Source organism: Pristiophorus japonicus, chromosome 8, assembly GCF_044704955.1.
Source record: "Pristiophorus japonicus isolate sPriJap1 chromosome 8, sPriJap1.hap1, whole genome shotgun sequence".
Lineage (NCBI taxonomy): Eukaryota > Metazoa > Chordata > Chondrichthyes > Pristiophoridae > Pristiophorus > Pristiophorus japonicus.
Window position 1 is genome coordinate 219,718,912 of NC_091984.1, and position 17,668 is coordinate 219,736,579.

General features: G+C 44.4%; 1 protein-coding gene across 2 annotated transcripts in view; it reads left to right on the forward strand.

Annotated features, from left to right (window-relative positions):
• The first annotated feature begins 3,481 nt into the window (after positions 1-3,481).
• The window catches only part of naa25 (N-alpha-acetyltransferase 25, NatB auxiliary subunit), a 106,709-nt gene continuing 92,522 nt past the window's right edge, over positions 3,482-17,668 (forward strand). For both annotated transcript variants that reach the window (XM_070887938.1, XM_070887939.1), the window contains exon 1: positions 3,482-3,570. In XM_070887938.1, coding sequence (XP_070744039.1) covers positions 3,513-3,570 — 58 coding nt within the window. In that variant the 5' untranslated portion in view covers positions 3,482-3,512. The remainder of the gene's footprint in view (positions 3,571-17,668) is intronic.

Here is a 17,668-nt window from a genome sequence, read left to right on the forward strand (position 1 = left end):
CCAAGAAAAAGAACAAAGAGGGCCACTGTACAGCAAAATTCTAAAAGGACAAAGGGTGTTAAAAAACAAGCCTGAAGGCTTTGTGTCTTAATGCAAGGAGTATCCGTAATAAGGTGGATGAATTAACTGTGCAAATAGATGTTAACAAATATGATGTGATTGGGATTACGGAGACGTGGCTCCAGGATGATCAGGGCTGGGAACTCAACATGCAGGGGTATTCAACATTCAGGAAGGATAGAATAAAAGGAAAAGGAGGTGGGGTAGCATTGCTGGTTAAAGAGGAGATTAATGCAATAGTCAGGAAAGATATTAGCTTGGATGATGTGGAATCTATATGGGTAGAGCTACAGAGCACCAAAGGGCAAAAAACGTTAGTGGGAGTTGTGTACAGACCTCCAAACAGTAGTAGTGATGTTGGGGAGGGCATCAAACAGGAAATTAGGGGTGCATGCAATAAAGGTGCAGCAGTTATAATGGGTGACTTTAATATGCACATAGATTGGGCTAGCCAAACTGGAAGCAATACAGTGGAGGAGGATTTCCTGGAGTGCATACGGGATGGTTTTCTAGACCAATATGTCGAGGAACCAACTAGGGGGGAGGCCATCTTTGACTGGGTGTTGTGTAATGAGAGAGGATTAATTAGCAATCTCGTTGTGCGAGGCCCCTTGGGGAAGAGTGACCATAATATGGTGGAATTCTGCATTAGGATGGAGAATGAAACAGTTAATTCAGAGACCATGGTCCAGAACTTAAAGAAGGGTAACTTTGAAGGTATGAGGCGTGAATTGGCTAGGATAGATTGGCGAATGACACTTAAGGGGTTGACTGTGGATGGGCAATGGCAGACATTTAGAGACCGCATGGATGAATTACAACAATTGTACATTCCTGTCTGGCGTAAAAATAAAAAAGGAAAGGTGGCTCAACTGTGGCTATCAAGGGAAATCAGGGATAGTATTAAAGCCAAGGACGTGGCATACAAATTGGCCAGAAATAGCAGTGAACCCGGGGACTGGGAGAAATTTAGAACTCAGCAGAGGAGGACAAAGGGTTTGATTAGGGCAGGGAAAATGGAGTACGAGAAGAAGCTTGCAGGGAATATTAAGACGGATAGCAAAAGTTTCTATAGATATGTAAAGAGAAAAAGGTTAGTAAAGACAAACGTAGGTCCCCTGCAGTCAGAATCAGGGGAAGTCATAACGGGGAACAAAGAAATGGCAGACCAATTGAACAAGTACTTTGGTTCGGTATTCACTAAGGAGGACACAAACAACCTTCCGGATATAAAAGGGGTCAGAGGGTCGAGTAAGGAGGAGGAACTGAGGGAAATCTTTATTAGTCGGGAAATTGTGTTGGGGAAATTGATGGGATTGAAGTCCGATATATCCCCAGGGCCTGATGGATTGCATCCCAGAGTACTTAAGGAGGTGGCCTTGGAAATAGTGGATGCATTGACAGTCATTTTCCAACATTCCATTGACTCTGGATCAGTTCCTATTGAGTGGAGGGTAGCCAATGTAACCCCACTTTTTAAAAAAGGAGGGAGAGAAAACAGGGAATTATAGACCGGTCAGCCTGACCTCAGTAGTGGTAAAATGATGGAATCAATTATTAAGGATGTCATAGCAGCGCATTTGGAAAGAGGTGACATGATAGGTCCAAGTCAGCATGGATTTGTGAAAGGGAAATCATGCTTGACAAATCTTCTGGAATTTTTTGAGGATGTTTCCAGTAGAGTGGACAAGGGAGAACCAGTTGATGTGGTATATTTGGACTTTCAGAAGGCTTTCGACAAGGTCCCACACAAGAGATTAATGTGCAAAGTTAAAGCACATGGGATTGGGGGTAATGTTCTGACGTGGATTGAGAACTGGTTGTCAGACAGGAAGCAAAGAGTAGGAGTAAATGAGTACTTTTCAGAATGGCAGGCAGTGACTAGTGGGGTACCGCAAGGTTCTGTGCTGGGGCCCCAGCTGTTTACACTGTACATTAATGATTTAGACAAGGGGATTAAATTTAGTATCTCCAAATTTGCAGATGACACGAAGTTGGGTGGCAGTGTGAGCTGCGAGGAGGATGCTATGAGGCTGCAGAGTGACTTGGATAGGTTAGGTGAGTGGGCAAATGCATGGCAGATGAAGTATAATGTGGATAAATGTGAGGTTATCCACTTTGGTGGTAAAAACAGAGAGACAGACTATTATCTGAATGGTGACAGATTAGGAAAAGGGGAGGTGCAACGAGACCTGGGTGTCATGGTACATCAGTCATTGAAGGTTGGCATGCAGGTAGAGCAGGCGGTTAAGAAAGCACTAATATGAGTTCTCAGGTGACTGATGGGTCCAATGCAGGACCTACAGTCTCTGTCACAGGTGGGGCAGACGGTGGTTGAAGGAACGGGTGGGTGGGGTGCTTGGGTTGTTGTGCGCTCCTTCGACTGTTTACGCTTGGCTTCTGCTTGCCCCTGGAGAAGAGATTCGAGGTGTTCGGGGCCTTCCCGGATGCTTCTCCTTCACTTTGAACAGTCTTGGGCTAGGGATTTCCAGGTGTCGGTGGACATGTTGTACTTTTTCAAGAAAGCTTTGAGGGTGTCGTTGAAGCATTTCCTCTGCCCACCTGGGACTCGCTTGCCGTGCTGGAGTTCTGCGTAGAGCATTTATTTTGGGAGTCTAGTATCAGTGATGTGGACGATGTGGCCGTCCATCGGAGTTGATCTAGCGTGGTCAATGCTTCGATGCTGGGGATGTTGGCTTGAGCGAGAACACGGATGTTGGTGCGCCTATCTTGCCAATGGATTTGCAGGATCTTGCGGAAGCAGCATTGGTGGTACTTCTCCAGTGCTTTGAGGTGCCTGCTGTACATAGTCCATGTCTCTGAAGCATATAGGAGGGCGGGTATCACTACTGCTCTGTGTACCATGATCTTGGTGCCGGGTTTGAGATCCTGGTCTTCAAACACTCTCATCCTCAGGCGACTGAAGGCTGTACTGGCACACTGAAGGCATTGGACTTCATCATCACAGTCTGCCCTTGTTGACAGTAGGCTTCTGAGGTGTGGGAAATGGTCCCGTTGTCTAATGTTTATCCTTCAATCAACATAACAAAAACAGATTATCAGGTCATTATCAGATTGCTGTTTTGGGAGGCTTGCTGTGCGGTCCAAAAGTACTTCATTTGGCTGTAAGGGGCTCTGAGACGCCCAGTGGTCGTGAAAGTTTCTTATATAAATGCAAATGCAAGCTTTTGGTCATCTGCCTTAATTTCTCCTTATGTAGTTCGGTGTTAAATGTTGTTGTCTTATAATACTCCTATGGAAGACCGTGGAACGCTTTACTACGTTGAGGGCGCTATATAAATACAAGTTGCTGTTGTTGTTGTTGTTGGACCACTGGCTGATGAGGATAGCACTACGCATGGTTCAGGTCCGGAGGTTTGTCGAGCAACAGTCATGCGCAGTAGCTGGAGGCGTTGGGTCGGACTGCACATGTGCAGTAACAGAGAGTCATCATGGCGGCTCGTAGCCATGTGCAGGATCCCAATGACAGGAGGCTGCGTCCGATATATGGTAATGGAATGATTCGCCGTCTCGCATCGGCAACCCTCATCCATTCGCACACTAAAATAGCGGCAGCTCACGCGCGTGAAACACCGGGCGGCGCTGCCTATTTCATACCCCGGCTCGCCTCACTGCTAGGCCCCAGATGTATCCTCGAGTTCGAGTTACACAACCCAGGGGGCAGCCCGGTGCACTACCGAGTGCCACTCGTTGCATCGCAGCCTAGCGTCAGCATGAGGTTTCCCGTTTTATTATCATTGCATTTTCTCCAAGAGAAAGGTCTTTAGGAGAAGTTGATTGATTGAGTGGTGGTTGTTTTCCAGAGCGAATTTTTCCCCTCCCCTTTGCCACTGGAACCTGTTGATTCCCCATCACGGCGGGGACCTGGGTGTTTGGAGGAAAGGGACTGTATGGCTGAGGTGTCGGGTGTCGATAAAATTCTGGCTGCACGACTGCCTGGTTGACTTTTTTTTAAACAAAACAAACCTGGAGTTTGATTAGAAGCCACATCTTGCTGCTACTCTGCCGCCTGAAGATGTCCTTGGTCTTGGAATCAGGTTGTCCGGCAGCTGGAGCTCAGCGCTTTTCCGGAAATGTCTGATTTAACTGGGGGTGTTGCAGGGGGCCCATATTTGGCATTGATGCTGTGGTGTACTTTATTTCAGTCTAAGTCGTACATTAATCGATTTGAAATGAATTTTTAATTCTTAAAAAACAGTGCATCATAACCTGATCTGAGCGTAAATAGGTCATTAGTTTACAAGGAATATTATTGTGGATAGTATTCATTTTCTGTTAAACCTTTTAGGCAGATTGTTTTCTCTACGTTAAGTAGATATGCGGCTGGTATGGCAACCCAGTGATACAAGGGACTTTCTGATCATTTTCGCTGATCCAATGTGCTTGCTTATTTTTTTCAATCTAACAGCCGTGGTTCTGTGAGAATGGAGCTTCAAGTTATTACATTTGTTCTGACTTTCTCAATTTGTGCTAGGATGCAAATTATTTTAAGATAAAATGCGGGCTTAAAATAGTGCTGGATCACCAATTTGGGACAAAATGTAGACTGAGGTTATTCTCTTGTTTTGAATGACCGTGCTAGGAATCCTTTAAGAATCGAGTACTCTGATAAAAGTTTCTTGTGGTGAAATGGACAGACACATGGCAGATGAAAATTAATGCAGAGAAGTGGCGAAGTGATCCATTCTGGTATGAAGAATGAGGAGAGGCAATATAAACTAAATGGTAGAATTTTAAAGGGGCTGCAGGGACCAGGGGGTATACATTAACAAGTCTTTGAAGGTGGCAGGACAATTTGAGAAGGGTGTTTAAAAAGTCATACGGGAACGGTAACTTTTTAAATAGAAGCGCAGAGTATGAAAGCAAGGAAGTTACGCTAAACTTTAGAAAAGCACTGGTTGGGCCGCAGCTGGTGTATTGTGGCCAATATTGGGCACCACATTTTAGAAAGGATGTCAAGGCTTTAAGAGGGTGCAGAGGAGATTTACTTGAATGGTACCAGGGATGAAAGACTTGTTACGTGGAGAGACGAGAAAAACTAGGGTTGTTCTCGTTGGTGCATAGAAGGTTAAGGGGGGATTTGATAGAGGTGTTCAAAATCATGAAGGGTTTCTTTTCAGTAGCAGATGGATAAGTAACCAGAGGACATAGATTTAAGGGAACCTGAGGCAACTTGAGGAAACACTTTTTTATGTAGCTAGTTATGATCTGGAACGCATTGCCTGAAAGGGAAGCCGAGTCAATAATAACTTTCAAAAGGGAATTTAATAAATACTTGAAAAGGAAAAATGTGCAGGGCTATGGGGAAAGATATATTTGACAAAAAAATTGGATTCCTGATTCTTTGAATTTACTGTTGTAATCTGTTAGGTAATTTAGAGAGCTTCTGCTGAAACTGCTTTGTTAGCGTTAGTAATTTTTTGTGGGAAACGTCATTGCTTCGAACAATGCTATAAATTATGCTGCATTTGAAGTGCTGAGTAATACAGGATATTCGTGTTGCTGGTAGTGGTTAGCGGATCTAGGGCAAGCATAAATGTCTTGAGGAAATAACTGATTATAAAATGAACACTTTTCTATAATTGATGTGAATCTTCTCATGTTTGAAGGCAAATGTAGATCTACCATAACATGAGATGAAACAGGGGACTGCTCCGATTAGTTGTTATCCATGAATGTTATATGTTGGTGCATGTGGATGCTATATATATCTATATCTCTATATCTATCCCCATAGCAGCAGCTTGTATTCATCAGTGTTGCATTTCATGTCGGTATGTAAGAATTGTTATACATATGTTTTTTTCCCCCCTCCATGCAAGTTTTGTTTTATTTTGTTGTTTCTGATGTTTGCCCCACTTGTTGCATGTAGTGTGATTGTCAGTAGACAATATTCTTGGGATTCTGCACCTCCTCTTTGTAACAGGTCACAAGCAAGGGTGATTTGTTCTTTTCTCACCTCTCATTCACTGTAGAGAAGTGTCCTGGCTCATCCTTCCCCAACGGCTGAGGTCAGAAATATGCCATATTGAGAATTTGAATTAAGTTTTTAAAAAGAAATGGAAATGAAAGCTGGTAGCAGTAAAAAGTAACCATGAATTGTCATAAATGCCTAACTGGTTCACAAATGTCCTTTCGGGAAGGAATACGGCTTGTAAGCTCCATCAATGTAGCCCACAAAGCTCTTAATGTCGCTCACAAAGCACAGGCAACTCCACTTTATTATTCATTACTTGCTGATGTGCCCTTTTTGAATTTTGTGGGCCTGGAGGTTTGGAAAGGTATTCATAGTGCTGTTGCATTGTTGATGGATAAATCCCAAATCAGAAATCTTAGTGTGTTGGTATCTGCAGCTTGAGATATATATAAATTACTGGGAAACTTAGGCTCCATGATATGCAGCTAAGCAGCCTCTTGCAACAGAAAGCTTTGCATGTTTCAGCACAAGGCCAAAAGGGAAACTGTTTAAATTTGATGTCGCTGTTTGGTAGTTTCTTGCAATGGATCAGTCATTTCGGTTGACTGCTGTCTGATATTTAATTGATACAAACTTGAGAGAGGTCTTCATATACAGAAAGTAACATGAAAAGTTTCAGTCAAGTTAACTTTGGTAAGAATGCAGGTCCAAAACCAAGATATCCTGATGCACTGAACTCCTGATCTTTTCATGCTGTCTGCAGGGGTGGTTGCAGAACGGAGACAAAGTGTTTATCCATCAGGATCCAAAATAACAATTTTAAACCAGTTATTTTCTAGCTTGAGATCACGAGAAAGACTAGAACAGGTATCAAACTAAATTTTCACACTGTGTGAAATAAAGAAGAAATAATTTATACAACATCTTTCATGACCTCAGAGCTTTACAGCCAATGCAGTACATTTTTTTTTTAGCTGTGCAGTTACTGTTGTAATGCAGGGAAATGCGGCACCAATTTGCGCACAGCAAGGTCCCAAAAACTGCATAAGGACTTTACAGTGCAATTATGTGCATTTTCCTTTTGCAAATGAAATACCATCTGGCCATGTTTACTGAACAGGTTTTTAAAGTGGCTTATTTTCAGTAGAGTGGGTTTGCAGAGGTCCAAGTGACAGGTTTCACAAGGAACAACTTAAATGGTTTCAGGTGGCTAAAGAATGAGCTAACAGGAACTTTCACCTGGATAAGCAGCCACCCATACAGAATATAGTCGCTGTCATTGTTTGAGATAACAGTTTGGTTGTGCTTACAGAATGAAGAAAGAATAGAGTCAAATCAGTCTTCAGATTGAATTCTTTTGTCACAAAAAAACGAGTCTGTTGACAGTTTGGTATTTAAAGGGGAAAATATAATCTAATAATATCTCTGGAAGACTTTGGGTGAGGAGAATCATTGCTGCATTTAATTGTCAAAAAGTAGTCTTGTCGACACCTATCATGCTGCTTGCGCCTCTGTCTCCTAATGCTAAAAGGAAACTCAATATTTGAGGAATAGCAGGAACTCTGGACCAGTGGAAAGAAAGAAAGACTTGCATTTATATAGCGCCTTTCACGACCACCGGACCTCTCAAAGCGCTTTACAGCCAGTGAAGTACCTTGGAGTGTAGTCACTGTTGTAATGTGGGAAACATGGCAAATAGCCCAATCTCTTGACAGAAACTTGACAGATCGGAAAAGCCGGTTTTTAGCGCATGCGCATTGTGCGTCGTAAACTGGCTTTTCCGATGCCTTCCCGGGTCCATGTATACTCCAGAATTTCAGGGCCATTGAGTTCAGTTCGGATTGCCTAACTAAAAAGATGTTACTTTCTCTGCATCTTCAGATTGTAATGGTAAATAAGAATTACTAAATCCGTTGCCAAAAAAAACTGACTGACTCATTCCCAGAACCAGTTCAGAATAAATCTTTCTGTAAAATATAAGTTGTCCGCTTTAGTGCACATACATACATACACAACTATAACTAGATTTTCTGGTTTCCATTGATCTGAGGCTTATTGTGCTTTTTAGGTGGGTAACTGTCTTGCTTTAACATGTGAGAATCACCAAAATGCTTTTTTAGGTAGAGGGGCCTGGGTTGTTTCCCTTGATTTATGAATGAAACGTGCTAAAATTGTAACATCTTGTAAAAAAATACTGTATTGGTATTCTATTTCCAGTGTGATTTTTAAGAGATATTTTGAAGTTGCTTGCGCCCTTGCTTCAATGCTGTGCAATATCATCCATCATAGGCAGTCCCTTGAAATCGAAGAAGACTTGCTTACATTCTAAAAGTGAGTTCTCGGGTGACTGGACAGTCGTTGAAGGAAAGGGTGGGTGGGGAGTCTGATTTGTCGCACGCTCTTACCGCTGTCTGTGCTTGGTTTCTGCGTGCTCTCAGACGAGATTTGAGATGCTCAGCGCCCTCCCGGATGCTCTTCCTCCACTTAGGGCAGTCTTGGGCCAGGGATTCCCAGGTGCTGGTGGGGATGTGGCACTTCATCAAGGAGCTTTGAGGGTGTCCTCAAAATGTTTCCTCTGCCCACCTGGGGCTCGCTTACCGTGTAGGCATTCCAAGTAGAGCGCTTGCTTTGGGAGTCTCGTGTCGGGCATGCGGACGATGTGGACCGCCCTACGGAGTTGGTCGAGTGTGGTCAGTGCTTCAATGCTGGGGATGTTGGCCTGATCGAGAACACTGTCATTGGTGCATTTATCCTCCCAGTGGATTTGCAGGATCTTGCAGAGGCAGCGCTGGTGGTACTTCTCCAGCACTTTGAGGTGTCCACTGTATATGGTTCACGTCTGAGCCATATAGGAGGGCAGGTATCACTACTGCCCTGTAGATCATAAGCTTGGTGCCAAATTTGAGGTCCTGGTCTTCAAACACACTTTTCCGCAGGCAACCGAAGGCTGCGCTGGCACACTGGAGGCGATGTTGGACCTCATCGTCGATGTCTGCCCTTGCTGATAGTAGAAATGTGATTGAGAGGCTGAGCGGTTGACTTTGTTGTAGCCCATCAACCAATAATGTTCTAACTAATTGATGGAAGAGATGTAGGAGGTACACAGTTTTGCATCGCTACTCTCAATTTTAAAAAGTGCCATGTTAATGTTCCAACTGATGAAACGCTGGCTTCTTTTGCTGTGTACCACAGGACCTGTTAAACCTGAACAGTACACTTGGTCTGCGCGTGGCCCTAATATCTAAGTCAGGAATGCAGTGTAAAATGTTTGTCTGCAGTCACAAGTCTGAGTTGGAAAGCTGCTATCTGGATGTTCTGCATGCAGATGATGAAAAGTAATGCATGCTTCATTGCAATACTAATGACTATTGTATTAGAACTTGAGTTTTAAAAAGAATCTCTGTTTTCTTCCTTCACTTGCTCAGCAAATAAATCGTGCTGGGATATGGTTCCACAGCAATCGGCCACACTCTAATACCTCCCCCCAGGTGCCATTCTTCTTGTGTGAACCGAGAGAGTGAATCCCAGCATGCTTGACTGTGCAAGGCAGCGCAGCCAAGCCTGACCATTTTTCTCACCTAAAATTCACAAACCTGCAGTTTCTAGCATGGTCCCTTAATTGGCTAAGTGGCAGGAAACAGAGAATGGTGGTGAATGGTTTTTCGGACTAGAGGAAGGTATACATTGGTGTTCCCCAGGGGTCTGTTCTAGGACCACTGTTTTTCTTGATGTATATTAATGACTTGGACATGGATATACAGGACACAATTTCAAAATTTGCAGATAACACAAAACTTGGCAGTATAGTGAAGAGTGAGGAGGCGAGTGATGGACTTCAGGAAGACATTGACAGGCTGGTGAAATGGGCGGACATGTGGCAGATGAAATTTAACGCAGAAGAGTGTGAGTGATACATTTTGGTAGAAAGAATGAGGAGAGGACATATAAACTAAATGGTACAATCGTAAAGAGGGTGCACGAACAGACAGACCTGGGCGTATCTGCACAAATCATTAAACGTGGCAGGGAAGGTTGAGAAAGCAGTTGAAAAGGCTTTACAGGATCATGGGCTTCATAAATAGAGCTATAGAGTACAAAGTGTGGAAATTATGATGGACCTGTATAAAAGACTGGTTTGGCCCCAACTGGAGCACTGTGTCCAATTCTGGGCACCACACTTTTTCGGAAGGATGTGAAGGCCTTGGAGAATGATTCCAAGAATGAGGGACTTCAGTTACGCTGATAGACTGGAGAAGCTGTGGTTGTTCTCCTTGAAACAGAAGATTGAGAGGAGATTTGATTGAGGTGTTCAAAATCATGAGCGGTCTGGACAGAAACTGTTCCCATTGGCAGAAGGGTCGAGAACCAGAGGACACAGATTTAAAGTGATTGGCACAAGAACCAAAGCGATGTAAGAAAAAACATTTTTACGCGACGAGTGGTTGGGTTCTGGAATGCACTACCTGAAAAGGTGGTGGAGGCAGATTCAATCTTATCTTTCAAAAGGATGTTGGATAAGTATCTGAAGAAAAAAAATTTGCAGGGCTATAGGGAAAGAGTAGGTAAGTGGGACTAGCTGAGAGTCGGTACGGCCTTGACAGGCCGAATGGGCTACTGTCATTTTAACAGTCAGGATTGGAATAAAGGCTGTTTTGTTTCTGCAGTTGTTAACCTTGCAAAAAAAAGGCTCGAATGAATTTAACCTATCAAATATGTCTGCCAAATTGCCGAGTAAAACTGAGAAGCACTGGTCAAGGAGGTGATGATTCAGTCGATCAAAATCCTCCGAGTTCACAGATCCTCATCAAAACTTTAACATGAGATGGCCATCGAGCTTCTGTTCGCAGCAGAAGTCACTGGTGCAATGATCCGATCTCTTCACATCACACTGAAAAGAGAAGAGGTGTGAGTTCAATGGTGGATCTTTTATGAATTTCACAACTTTGACATTAGCAATCAGTACATTTGACAGCTCTTTTGGCATCACCTTTGCGGCTAGTACCTCCCTATATGTACAGCAGTGGCGCCATACACAGTGTGGTGCAACAAGTCCACTTTTGTGCTCGTGCATGGTTTTTGTCCCAACCGTGCAAATCTCAACAGAACGATTCCACTCTGTTTTTCTGCCATGTACTTTGAAGAATTCCTCAGCAGAAGTTTTTGTTGGGACAGGATGCCAAAATATAATGCCCTCTTTCATCTCTGAACGAATGAAAATCATCATTGACGCTGCACTGATGCAGTCAGTGCTCTCATCAATATGTAGTGTGTGTAGATGGCATTTCAATCACTGCTGGCAGTACAAGATTTTGACAGTTGCATGGGATTTTCCACTTTTTGTTGTTTGGTGTGAGACAGATAGGATGCTTTAAGTAATATTTTCTTCATGGCGAGAGACTAGGAACTGGAGGAACAAAGAGATTTCGGTGTCCCGGCGTACCCATCCCTAAAAGCCAATGCACAGGTACAAAAAGTAATTAAGCAGGCTAATGGATTGTTGAATTTTATCTCAAGGGGTCAGGAGCACAAAGAGGAGAAAGTGACGCTTCAGTTGTACAAAGCCTTGGGTACCGCGTTTCGTTTTGGGCACCACACCTCATGAAGGATATATTGGCCATGGATGGGGTACAGTGCATATTCACCAAAATTATACCAGAGCTTAAAGGGTTAAGTTTCGAGGACAGGTTGCATAAACTTGGCTTGTATTCTTTGAGTTTAGATGGTTGGGGGGTGATTTAATTTTGGTGGTGAAAATGATTAAAGGATTTGATACAGAGAAGCTATTTCCTCCAGTGGAGCAATCCAAAACACGGCGGCATAATCTTAAAATTAGAACTAGACCATTCAGGAGTTAAATCAGGAAGCAATTTTTCCACACAATGTAGTGAAAATGTGGAATTCTCTCCCAACAAAGGCTGTGGATGCTGGGTCAATTGAAATGATCAAGATTGAAGTGGACAGATCTTTGGGTAAGGGATCAAGGGATATGGATCAAAAGCGGGCAAATTAGATCAGCCATGATCAAATTGAATTTACAGGTTTGAGGGGCCTACGTTCCCAAGTGCTTTGGCAAGGGTACCACTGGAAAAAATCTTGCGGTTTGTCTTTGAGGGCAGGCTGTTTAGTCTTCAAGTAGTGTTTTAGTTTTCTTGGTTTCATGCTATTCTGAGCAAGAACTTCAGCACAAACAACACATTGCGGTCGAGGATTTTCATTAGAACCAGTAGAAGTGAGTCCCAAGTCCAAGTAGGAAGGATTGTATTTCTTCTTCTTTTCTCCTGGTCTACATGTTCCTTCCCTAGGATCAACATCCCCAACGTTATGCTTCAAAACACACTCCCATTGATTCATAACTATCGAACGGGAGATGGGGGCGCTGACATGATGCTTTGTACTAAAAACATTGGTCAGTGATGCTTTGGTACTATGCACAGTAATTTTGGGATTTAAAGGCCAAAACCTATGTGACACAAGAAATCCTGATCCGGGGTTGGGCCCATTGTGCTACCTGACCCACCTCAACCCTGTAATTTGGGGACCCTTTCTTGAGGTGTTTAGACGCTATCTTGGGAATTCCACCAGAAGCAACTCTGATGGATCCAAAAGCTAACAGTATCGATCCATCCCTTCCAAGCCTGCGGCACCCCGCTTGGAGTGACAGGACGCCTCTTAGTCCCGTTGCCTCGGCATGCCTCCCAGTCTGGGAACCTTTGATCTCTGATGTTGAGCCTTTGATCTAGGGTGTTGGGCTAGTTTTTGTGCTCTAACTATGGATCAAGCCTTGGACTGCGTTGCTTTGTGTGGCTCTGTTCCACACCCAGCGGTTCATTTGTCATAGATGTGTTGTTGCTCACTGAGTCATCGGAGGAGTTCCTGAGATTTTTTTTAAGAATAAAATTTGACAGGTTAATATTGTTTTTGTTTTCAGTGCCAACATAGCACTGAAAGTAGCAAGCGCTGTAACCTTACTTGGCGTTGTCCCTGAGCGGTGATTACAAGCACACACATACATAATACACTGTGACGTTACATGGCATTCGCAGTGACATCAGGGCTCAAGCATAAAAAAGTTGATCCATGTTAAGTGTGTCTGGACTTTTAGCAGGCCATAGAAGTCACTCAGCGACGTAGTGACAAGTTTTCCATCTGTATTTTATTTTAAAATGAATTAGAGGTTTGTGGGGCAGTGGCTGGTTTTGCAGAAAATCCAGTTTACATTGGGATGCCATTTATCTGAACAGTTTGGGAGCACATACCTGTCCAGATAGGGAATATTTCAGATAACTATATGAATTTTGGGTAGCTTTTTAATTAAAAAATAACGGCCCCAAGTTTCCACATGATTTGCTCCTGATTTTTCAGAGCAACTGGTGTAGAACGGAGTATCTTAGAAATCGGAATTCTCCACATTTAGTTTTCTGCAGTTCTAGTCAGGTAGAACGGTTTCACTTTGGAACTGAATTTTTTTTTCAAAAGGGGGCATGTCCGGCCACTGACGCCTGATTTGAAAGTTTCCAGTGCAAACGTACTCCAAACTAACTTATAATGGAGCAAGTGAAGATTTTTGTACGCTTGAAAAAACCTTGTCTACACTTTAAAAAATCAGGCGCAGGTTACAAATTAGGCGTAGGGAACGAGGTGGGGGGTGTGGAGGGAAGTCATTAAATTCTACAATCAATCCTTAGTTATACTTATACAAATATTATACAAATAAATCCAAACTGAATAAAAATTTATAAGCAAAGAAAAGATTAAATAAACCATGTTCCTACCTGTGTGAAAGTGCTTCAGGCAGGCCTTTCAGGCAGCGGTGTGGCGTTAGTTTATCGACGGCAGCGGCAGGCAGCAAGCAGCCTTCGAGCTGAGCTGAGCTGCGGTGCTTGAGGCAGGCCTTCATTCCCCGCGAAGATGCAGCACCCGGACGGACTTGAGGCCATTCGGCCATGAGATTCCAGCGGCGTCAGTGGCTGGCCGGCAGTCAAAGATACAGCAGCAGCCTTCGAGCTGTGAGGGGGACTGAGGCCATTTGGACAGGGACAGGCAGCCACATAGACAGTTTTATATTTAAATTTGTAGAATGGGTGCTGCATTGTCAACACCACATATTATGCAATGGTTTGCCATCAATTCACTGCATAGGAGAGAATTGATTAGAGCTCACCGCACCAGGAACGTCGTAGCCCGTAGGTTGATGGGCAGGAGACCTTACCCACGTTGACAATATCGAACCAGGCGCTCATACCTGGACATGAGCGAGGCTGATTGTGTGAAAAGGCTGCGTTTTCGCAGAGAAGTTGTCACTCAGATCTGTGATATGGTGAGAACAGATTTGCAGCCCAGAAGCAGAAGGATAACTGCCTTGTCTGTTGAAGTGAAGGTAACAGCTGCACTTTCTTTCTATGTCTCGGGATCATTTCAGGCTACAACTGGAGATGTGTGTGCCATCTCTCAACGTGCAATATATGCCTGCGTTTACCAGGTCACGGCTGCACTTTATGCGCGAAGGAATGACTTAATCAATTTCCCAATGACCGCACAAGAGATCTCTGAGAGGGCTGTGGGCTTCTTCAGGATTGCCGGCTTCCCAAAGGTACAGGACTGCATTGATTGTATCCACATAGCCTTGCGAGCACCTGTGGAGGAATCTGAGCAGTACCGAAATAGGAAAGGTTCCCACTCCATCAATGTGCAGCTCGTGTGTGACGACAAGCAGCGCATCATGTCAGTCGATGCGAGATACCCTGGCAGCACCCACGATGCGTTCATCCTACACGACATCATTCTATCTGACATGTTTGAGCAGCAGCCAGAAGGGCAGAGCTGGCTACTGGGAGACAAAGGGTACGGCCTGACCACCTGGTTCATGACGCCCCTACGCGTGACACGGACAGAAGCTGACCGTCAATACAACATGGCGCACATTGGGACGCGCAGCATCATTGAGAGGACCATTGGCATATTGAAACAGCGAAGCCGATGCCTGGACCATTCCGGAGGACAGTTGCAATACTCTCCTCAGATGGTCGGTCACTTCACTGTTGTGTGCTGCATGCTTCATAACTTATCCATCATGAGGCAGCAGGAGCTGGTAGTGGAACCCGAAGACCGACTTGAGGGTCCAGTGCATGATGATAGTATTACGGAAGACCAGGATGTGGATGATAACGACAATCAGGAAAGCATGCAAGTGCCTGATGCCGGAGCACGAGGTCGGAGGAGGGCCATCCATCGTGCCCCTTTAACGATTGCTCGAGACTTGCGCCAGCAGCTCATCCGTGAATGCTTCAACTACTGAAACCTGAGGGCTCTGCGACCACTTTTGCATATGGACATGTTTATTCTTTGCAGTTGTTCCTACGTTGTGTTGTGTTAATGGAACATGAAACAGTTTTAATGAAAAAATATTTTATTGAAAAGTTAACGTCACTCTAATAAAATATTTGTTGTATCAAACTATACCTTTTAATATGACTCTTGAAGATCACTTAAAAACTTTAAGATCACTTATAAACTTATAAAGTTACAAAAGTTACAAAACACTTTCTATGTGACAAATTTTACACTCTAAGATCACTTACACTTCAGGATCACTTTTTAGGTGCAAAATTAAATAAGATACAAAAAAATGTGAGCGCATTTACACGATAAGATCACTTAAAAACCATAAGATCCTTATAAGTTGTAAAGTTACAAAACTTACAAAACAATTTCAATTTGAAAAACGCTACTACAGCTCCATCAAGAACAAGAACAAAAGCAGCAAAGAAAGGCTGCAACCATGTCTCATCCATATCTCAGTGAATGTTCACTTCCTCATGGCGGTGTCATTTGATTGGCTGGGCTGTGTGCCCTTATTGCAGCAACTACCTCAACCAGGCCCTCCCTGACGGCCTGTGCCGACACTTGCATGCCCTCCCTGACGGCTTGTGCCGACACTTGCATGCCCTCCCTGATGGCCTGTGCCGTAATTTGCATGCCCTCCCTGATGGCCTGTGCCGTCGATTGCACTCCCTCGGACATTCCCTCCCTAAGTTCCCATGTCATTACTGCTATTTCTCCCGTCAACTCTTCACCTACTGCATTGACGCCACCGATGAGTGATCGGGTAAGCTCATTGGTCTCCATACCCAATGCCACAACCTGAGCCGCATCTGTTGCACGCTGCATCTCAGGAGAGCGTGTCTCCAATCTCCTTCTCCTCTGCCTGGTCTGCCTCGTGGCACCACTACACTGGGAGGCGCGGGCACTGACGGTGGGATGCTCGGTGTTGCAAGCAGCACCACTACACGAAGCCGCAGGCTGGGACTGTGGGACGCTCTGTGTTCCAGACGGCTGAACTGGAGGGAGAGGCTCGGGCTGGAATGGTGGGATGCTCTGTGTTGCAGACGGCAGCACTCGAGTGCGAGCCGTGGGCTGGGATGTTGGACGAATGGGTGTAAACTGCTCCATGATATCAGCAGCAACACTGGGACCCGAAGCGTCGGAATCAAAACCATAGTAGGTGGAACCAGAACCTATGCGAGTGGGAGGCACAGGCTGGGACGGTAGTGCACTGACTGTAGAAAGCTGCATTATACCAGCAGCACCATTGGGACCCGCAACATCGGAAGCGAAACCATGGAAGGTGGAACCAAGACCTATGCTAGGGGTTGAAACTTTGATGGGGGCTCATAAACATTAAATTGGAAGCTCTCCCCTGCAGACATTTCAGTCATCGCTGCCATCATCCAGTCTGGATCATCCGCAGCTGGTTGTACTGGTTCTTGTTCTGTACCCTCAGGATCCTCAGGGTTGGCAGCAGCGTCGTCGTCGTCGTCATCATCATCATCATCATCATCATCATCATCATCATCATCATCATCATCATCATGTTCTGCAAAATACCTCAGAACAGCCAAATGCTTAACAGCAAGGGAGGGGGCCGGGTGAGTGGCATGAGTACTCTCACACATAGCAGGCCAGGCAGCAGGCTGATTTAAAGGGCCATGATGCATTCTCAGGACTTGCCCTCTTCCTCGCGTGCGGGCTCAGCTTGTGCTGTACCGATTGCTTTTCTCCATGTCCGACTCATCATAGCAGCTACCCTTTGTTCCAAGGGTGTCAGTGGATGCAGATTGGGCACGCCTCCTCCTGTCCGAGTTGCCTCCCTTTTGTTGTGGGCCAATTTCTTCTGCAAAGAGTAAAATATAACTTTTTACAGAGTGTGTCAGTCTGCAAGGATGGACATACAGATAGCCAGGTTACAATTACGATTAAATTAAAAATGGGAAATATTACTTACACTAACTACTTGACCAAGGTCGTGCCATTTCTTTTTACACTGACTTCCAGATCTCCTGGTATGCACCACTGCGCAGTAATCTTCTGCAACTTGTTTCCAGCATTTCTTCATTTCTTTTGGTGGCACTTTTATGCGACCTCTGTTGCTGGTATCTAGCTCCTGCCATCTCTGCTCAATTACGTTGACTAATATCTCCACTTCCTCATGCAGGAAATTCTTTGTTCTTGGACGTTGATCCATTGCAAAGTTGAATTGGCACTTTTATTTCTCCAAACACACAGTCCTTAATTTGCAGGCACCGGTTCTGCAAGTTTAGCAGTGAAAAGCTGAACTCACTGATTTCAGCAGGTGATTTATTCAGCAGTGCTGCTAAAAGCACTCCCTCACAC